This window comes from Cydia amplana, chromosome Z (genome assembly GCF_948474715.1).
Source record: "Cydia amplana chromosome Z, ilCydAmpl1.1, whole genome shotgun sequence".
Classification (NCBI taxonomy): Eukaryota; Metazoa; Arthropoda; class Insecta; order Lepidoptera; family Tortricidae; genus Cydia; species Cydia amplana.
The window spans coordinates 37,553,711-37,562,052 of NC_086096.1; the positions used below are offsets into that span (position 1 = coordinate 37,553,711).

Here is an 8,342-nt window from a genome sequence, read left to right on the forward strand (position 1 = left end):
AAAGTTTTCATTCAAATAAAACAGATTACATCATGAAAACTTGGAAATAAACATAAGTTTCGTTTGCACGTTTACATTTTAGGTATATGTAAGTAACATGTAGAAATGCATTTGTTCATGTGTTCAATTTCACAACTTGTTGAAATCGAACGAGATATCTATGAATCTTTCGCCTGCCATACTGTTTCTCATTAAAAAAAATTGAAAAGTATTATAGGTAGAGACAAACCAAAGAAAGTCTGCAGCGCTAGATTAAAAGTAGTTTTTAAAAATCAGTATGCGACAACACCACAGAAAATGGATTAAATAGTCTTGATACTTGTGAAATTTCTACCATATTTACCGTCTATGAAAAAATTAAGCTGTATGCACAGCTTAATTTTTATGGTAAAATAAATTTCATTCCAACAATAGATGTCACTATTAATATGTAGACATACAGTGTGTAAATCGAATACGGGCGAATATTTAAACGGTGGTTAACATAGGACCTAAAAAGTATATTGAGATAGATTTGACTTAGAAATGCAATGAAAATTTTAACCATACAAAATAATTCGGCCCGCATTGTAATACACCACACAAGTTACGGAATACGAGCTTTTTAAAGTAACTGTCAACGCTTGTTGGCAGTTACAATAGAAAGCTCTTATCTCGTAATGTCATGCCATATTATGTTTCTTAATGTTTGCAGTACATTGCTGCTCGGTACATGTGAAAAATAATAATTACGGGGTCATAATTAAGTGTAACATAAAAAAACTTCTTAATTCATGATTAGACGGGTAAATTCTAGATCTGGTTTAATTTATTGCCCGTATTGGACTTACACACTGTATACTAATATTGATAAATTTTATGTTTATGAATGATGTATCGTATAGACACTAGATATAAGAAACATGTAGGTACCTACCGTTTGTGCCCAAATAAACATTAAAACATCAAAAAAAATATATTGATAAATAATATTGGGAGAATGTGACATTTGGCTTCATCAAAATTAATAAGCAAATGTAATATCCGCGACGGCGGTAAATAGGTACAGAGGGCCTACCGCGAACACCGAAGTTCTCAATATGCGAGCATCTTTCTCTTTTACTCCCATTAAGGCGTAATTAGATTGACAGAGAAATTGCCCGCAATTTGCGAACTAAAGTTTTCGGAAAAACGAAATAAACCATTAAAACAATAAACATATATTAAAAATTAATTTTAGCTTTAACTAGTAGGTACCCATGCCGTGAGCATAAGCATGGAGGTTGTGGGTTCGAGCTCAAAACCCGGCTTGTACCTACCAATGAGTTTCTCGAAATGTTAGAGGAAGTTCATAAGTATGCCTATACCTATTAGGTGTGTTCAATTTGCTGTGAAACCTTAGTCTAAACCAATATTATATTATCTAAGTAGGTACATATGGTGAAGTATTAAGATGTTTCATTCCACTTACCCGTCATCAACTCCAAATTTTGTAAACATTGTCGTTTTTCAGCTTGAATCGCCTCGTGCTGACTTTTTACAAGTGTAAAATTATTCGTCATGCGGAAAAGTAACTCCCGCACGCCGGTTTTGTAAGGTTTCACCATGTTTATTCCGTTCATCACAAAACACAATGAATATTTAAACGATTTTGACAAACACATACCATAGTGCATGACGTTTACTGACTGCTTAAAAAACATTGCCATATGTAGTTTTTTAATTCGATGTCAAATTATTGCGCTGCAGACTTTCTTTGGTTTGTCTCTATGTAATTGGTAATGAAAAACAAATATAGCCATTTTAATAACAAAACATACGCAATAGCATGCATTGGCGCAGTCTACGTCCATTCGTCAACGCGTGCTCCAGTCAAAGCTCCTCGATATTTAGCGAAACATGTCGAGCAATATTCGAAATACTTGACAATACGTGAGTGACCAGTTTTAATATAGTTAACTTTAAATTTAAACAATTGAATAAAATGTGCATACATACAGCCAGTTCACGATATCACCCATGTCATTAAGTTCACTGTCCTACATGTATTATACGGTGTGAGCCTTCTGGGCCCTGTTCGGGAACGGTGTTAGACTAATATTATACAGGGTGCCATTTGAGTCGTGATCAGTAATATGTTTTTACTCCATAAACAACTAGCAATTTAATGCCCCTACTCTTACTAAAATCAGACAAGATTTTTTTTATTTTTTTGTTTATTTTTTGTCATTTATTTTACTTTTACAAGTGGCAATGTGGTATGTGGTGGTACAGCTTTGTAAGATATTTCAAATGAAAAATTAAGTAATTTTTATTTCTAACTGGGACAAATGACAAAATTGATGTCAATGACAGTTCCGATTCAAAGAGGCGATTCAATTTACTAATTTAAATATCTTAATAAGCCGTTGTAATATCCTAAATCCACTCATAAAAGTAAAATAAATGACAAGAAATTAACAAAAAATAAAAAAAAATCTTGTCTGATTTTAGTAAGAGTAGTGGCATTAAATTGCTCGTTGTTTATGGAGTTAGAAATAGTTATTTGTACAACAAGAGATCAAAGTTTGATATTTCTTCGAGTGCTTATTTTGAGTCCCGTGCAAGCGAAAGATTCTATACTAGATTCACGAGCGTAGCGAGTGAATCTAATTTAGAATCTTGAGCGTAGTAAGGGACTCAAAAGCGCACGAGATGTAAATAACTTTGATCTCGTGTAGTTCACAAAACTTTTCACCTCAGCAGTGAGAACATATTAGAGAACCCTAAAAATGTATTCCTTCTTCATCACTGACCTCTATTCACTCATGTTTTCTTAAGATATACCAACAATTAAGTTTTCACCTCAGCAGCTCGAACAAGGGTACTTTGCTACTTAAAAACAGTGAGCAAAATCGCATTTTGCTCATTTTGTCTCACTCAGTGAGCAAAATTAGATTTTGCTCACTGTTTTTAAGTAGCAAAGTACCCTTGTTCGAGCTGCTCAGGTGAAAAACATATTACTGATCACGACTCAAATGACACCTGCAAGGGTCTGCCTAGTGGCAATTATTATTTTGACTTCTACAGTCCACATACGAACTCGCGGCTATTTGTTTTGTTGGTCGTATAATAATGCTACCCGTTGTGAGGATAATTTCCGTAGATCGTAAAATTGCGATTAGATAACATATAATAAAAGGGACCGAAAATGTGAAGTACTTATTGCATTTTTGTCCATAACTCTCACCACATTAAGATATGTAATGTCAAAATTTGAGCCCGCTCGTATAACTTCAAAGTAATAATATTTTGATAAAATCCTTATATCAAAATTGCTATGTATTTTGATTTTAGTAAACATGCCTGGTATTTTCTAATCGCAATTCGACTATAATTCTCGAGCCTGGACCGATTATATGTACAATACATGTAAACACACGTTCTTATAGCGTAAAGACTGCTTTCACTTTCCAGTCCACAATTATGTCTAAACGGCTGTCTAATTACCGCCACCATTTTTATACATTGTTGACCACAGACATATTTTCTGTACACAGGAAAGTGATGCGACTTATACGCTTCAAGAACTGCTCATCTACTCGTATTTCCTATTGTTGCTAGCTACATGCCGAAAATACACCGTATTGCAGTATTATGACATGTTTGCCAGCGTAGTATTTAAAAATGTACAAAATTATTCTAGAAAACGCGTTCTTGTATACTGATTTAGTTTTAATTACTTATTAATTTATTAATTTTGCGTATAAAGTGGTATTTTAAGTGTCATACAGAGAGGAAGATGAAAATATATCGTTTTAAGTTTATTAATCAATCAGATCAAAGGGGCTGCCGCGAAAACGAAAATAGAAATTTCATTAGAGGTAGAGAGGCAGATAATGAAATGTTGATTTTCGTGTTTCGCGGTAGGCCCCCGGTATACAGGATCGCGTCCTCTGGAGCAAAATGTGTTAAGCTCTCACTAATATAAGCCAGTGTGTTATCATTTTTAAATGGGTAGTACTTGCAATGCAAATAATTTTGATAACGGACGACTCGGTTTATACAAAAACAAATTCCCGAAAATCGATAAGTTATTATAAAAAGTATGACTGCTTACACACTCTCTTTTTGACTAAACTTGTCACTTGACGCCTAGTCAAGTTTTAATTATACACACCGTTGTAAATGATGTACTTATGTGATCTTGACTATAAATCACAGAAAAATCGCATTGCAATTACTAAACATTGCCTGTATTCGACTGTATAAAACCCTGTGTATACTGTATTTCTGTCGGATGTTTGAAGAAGCATTCACGAATGTTTGTTCAAGCGTCCCTCGCTTTGCTCTCACGCGCCCCACATCGCCTGCCCATCTGTTGCTCTTCACCCGCCTTGCCACACTAAAATACACCTTAACACCTTGCTAGTACGGGCTGGAATCGAAGGCTGCAGAAGGAATAAAATTTGTCTTTTTCTTTGTTGCTAGTGATTGTCTGCAACCTAATTGCCACGGCTCCGTAGAAACGACTCTATGGAAAGTTGTCATAATTACTAGGCTTTGGTATAATTGCACTTAAATTTTGTTTACCGATTAAGTACCAAAATTCCTAGATCACAAAACAGAATAGTGTCAAAATGCCTGAATCTCAGAATGCCTATTTTTTTTCTTATCGACGACGAATCGACGTAGTGTCATAATACCCAAATGTCAAATCACCTACATTAATGTTGTGTTGAAGCTAAGGACAAATATAGACAATGGCATTATATTTAGGTGCTATGAAACCAAAGCATAATTAGATGCAACCGCTACATACGTCACTCTTACATTGACCGTATTTTGCATAAACATAAAACGAGTGTCCTACGGACAATGAGCGAAGATAATGTTCCTTTTATCTGCAGTCTTCTGTTGTTATGCTTGCGGGCTAGTGGTACTTTAGCTGTACTGTTTAAGTTGATTGTGGATTCACTGAACATATTTCAGTAAGTCATTTTTTCTGGCTTTCTGGCTTTTGTAAATGACAATTTAGTATTAGATCTGCCAGTATTGGTACGGAGGCAATTTCGTCCGAAATCGAACGCTGAACGCAGTTCGATTTCGTATACAACTACCGCCGTGCCGAATAAGACCATATTGCACATGCATTACGGTTGCTTTCTGTATGTGAGCTCACAATCAGGCCTGCTTCTAGCGTGGTGTAGGTTTCATGTCCACTATCATTGTCATCGCTAACAACCGGGCACATGGCAGTATGCGCAGCTCTTTGGTTCAAAAATACTTCGATTATTGTGTATTCCCCGACAATTCCTTAACCCCTTCCTGTACCTAGTATTATGATTATTAGAAGTCAGTTCCACTATATTCGTGTCCCACCTACGTAATAACTACCCTTTCATTTTCTATGGACCCAAGGGAATCAGAGCAGATTTTTTTTCTTTGAAATGGCAGTTCACCAAGCTTAACCAAAACAGTAACATACTCCCCTCTTATATTTAGTACCTACTCACTTATAACTTTAATAACCCACTTTATCATAATTACTCAGAATCTATCATGATGCCTAATCTATAGATTTTTCGTCATAATTATCACCGCCTTATAATTTTCGTGACTGCGCTATAACAATTTATCATCATGTTTATGACTATGACCTTGTCTCAATTACTAACAGTCACTTTTACCTCCTCAACCTTGCTATAATAACCAAATCCTTTTCAATACCTATGACTTTTAAATTATATAAGTATGTAACGAGAAAATTGAAAGAAAAATGACCAAAGAGCTCGCGCTGCGGTACGGGGCGTGACCGTATGTCGCGTCGCAGGCTGGCTTCACTCGCTCGCTGGACTCCTCAAGAGGAGGCTGAGCGGTTACGTCAAGTGGCATCACGTTGCAGGCAGGCGGGAGCCGAACCCGCACCCCAACAGGTGAGCTGATACTAGCTAGTTTATACAGGCGGCTTCACTCGCTCGCTGGACTCCTCAAGAGGAGGCTGAGCGGTTACATCAAGTGGCATCACGTTGCAGGCAGGCGGGAGCCGAACCCGCACCCCAACAGGTGAGCTGATACTAGCTAGTTTATACAGGCGGCTTCACTCGCTCGCTGGACTCCTCAAGAGGAGGCTGAGCGGTTACATCAAGTGGCATCACGTTGCAGGCAGGCGGGAGCCGAACCCGCACCCCAACAGGTGAGCTGATACTAGCTAGTTTATACAGGCGGCTTCACTCGCTCGCTGGACTCCTCCAGAGGAGGCTGAGCGGTTACGTCAAGTGGCATCACGTTGCAGGCGGAAACAGGTGAGTCTAGTTTGTTCAATTACCTGGTTCGAAATATCAAGCACCGGAAAACCATCACCCGGATCAGTTTTCCTTACGGCGGTGAAGTCTTGCCTGATCGTAAGTTTTAAAGTTTTGGAAATAAGATCCTGATAAATAAGCATTTCCAAAACCATTTTGGCGTTACTGGTACCCGTTATTATAATTACAGTGACCTCGTCACAGTTACCGTAGGCCGATCATATGCGGATTCGAGACGAAACAGCGACGAAAATTATACAGGTGACTTAGACTATCTCCATTTACCCTCTAATGGCCCCGTTATTTTTAATACTCCGATACGGAGAAATTGTTATCAATCTGTCTTTAAAAATGTGGAATCTAAATCGAAACGCATACCTTTCTAGCTTACTATACTATCCGCTAACCAAACTGACGACCGGGGTCGTCACACTTCTCATTTACGCTTACCTGATCATGGCAAGAGTCGAGAGAGAGCGCCGATCGTCAGTTTGATTTGCGGCAAGTATAGCAATGTTCTTTTCGATCACAAAAAGAGCTCAGCATGACCTGTGACGTCACAAACCTGTTCTAAACCTGAACTATGTAATCCAGATGGGCGCCAGCGGAGAGTTGGAGCGTGCCCGCGTCCCCCCTCCCCCCGCGGGCGCCGCCCCCGCGCCCCGCGGACTAGCGCCGCGACACGTGGTACGTCGACAAGTGGCTCCACCGCGTCGCGTACTGCACACCGTAGAGGTAGAGCCACCCACAAACAAGTCACAGTTACGCTTGAAGGTAACCTTACGGCATGAGATTACAGGCTATTATCGTTTGACATTACAGCTTGTTATAATCATACTCGACTTGAGATTATAAAGAGTTGAAGCAGGCAACCCCGCGTTTCAAATCAAAACTCTACTTAAAATAACAGGCGGGCTTGTTATTTGTGAACGATTATTTTGTTATTGTGTAATTGATAGTCAAGCTTATGTCAAATTGAGCCAATAGGTAAGCTTGTTATGGTTATTTCAAACTCATTATGTCAAATTAAGTCTCAACTAAATTAAGTCAAACTTTGTATGTCACATTTAATGGTTCAGGACAGATTGTGATTCGGCATTTCTCGGCTTTTGTCGGCTAAGCTCGTTACTCTTAGAGCGTTTAAAGAAAATTAATAACATGACATAAATAGCTTTTTCGAGACTTACATCATCTATTTAAAATATTTTCTGTCATTTTTACATCTGCGCCGATAACAACCAAGACATGACGAATGAAAAAAGTAATCTTGTATAAACTTTACGACTTATTGAAACAAGATTACGTGTGATGTCCGATGCAAATAAACATGATTCTGATTTTAGACAAGTACTGTAATGAAATTAAACTATACAGCCCATTTATTCACAAATATAGTATATACAAATTAAATCAAGTTTTTATTCAAATGTCTGTACGTTAAACGCTGTGCGTTGACTTCCAAGTTATGTATATCAAGTGTGTTAAAATTATTTTAAACGAGTTACTCACGTGAGTATTTTGAGGATATTCGACTGGAGCACCGACTGCACCGCTCCACTTTGCTTTGACTTAATAACACGTAAACCGTTTAAAATAGTTCCAACATTTTCGAGTCTCACGGAAGTTTTATAGCTATATATCAAGTGATTTACAAGTTAGGCTAAAAAGTTGTATAATTTTAGACTTAGTACAAACAATGTCAAGTTAAGACTTATTAGAATATTGCGATTGATAATATAACAAGTAATCCGCGGGCCATGAAAGTTCCGAGCGAACAGCGTCAATCAACTTTCATGTATAAGGACATTTTATTTAAACCATAGTACCATCGCCCTCACTGGTAACTGTCCATCGGTGGGCCTTATGCCTTTTGCAATAAGGCCCATCGATGTACAGTTAAGAGTTGCTGTTTGTACACTACACATTTTTTTTCAATTTTGCGATTGTTTATGTTATTTCTACTAAGAATTACGAAAAAAAAGCATGGCTCTATTCTATGTCGTGAAAGCAGATATCAGAATCAGAAAAATATTTAATGCCACAAAAAAAAACACCTTACGAACTAAATACAAAATATAA

At 37.5% G+C, this 8,342-nt stretch overlaps 1 protein-coding gene across 3 annotated transcripts in view; it reads left to right on the forward strand.

Annotated features, from left to right (window-relative positions):
- Window positions 1-7,363, forward strand: part of LOC134661526 (dual specificity mitogen-activated protein kinase kinase 7-like) — a 30,898-nt gene extending 23,535 nt beyond the window's left edge. For 2 of the 3 annotated variants that reach the window (XM_063517643.1, XM_063517644.1), the window contains exons 17-18: window positions 5,792-5,894; window positions 6,858-7,363. In XM_063517643.1, coding sequence (XP_063373713.1) covers window positions 5,792-5,894; window positions 6,858-6,936 — 182 coding nt within the window. In that variant the 3' untranslated portion in view covers window positions 6,937-7,363. Of the gene's footprint in view, window positions 1-5,791; window positions 6,155-6,857 lie in introns of all 3 variants that reach the window. The other variant, XR_010097966.1, reaches the window with a different exon arrangement.
- Window positions 7,364-8,342: the final 979 nt, after the last annotated feature.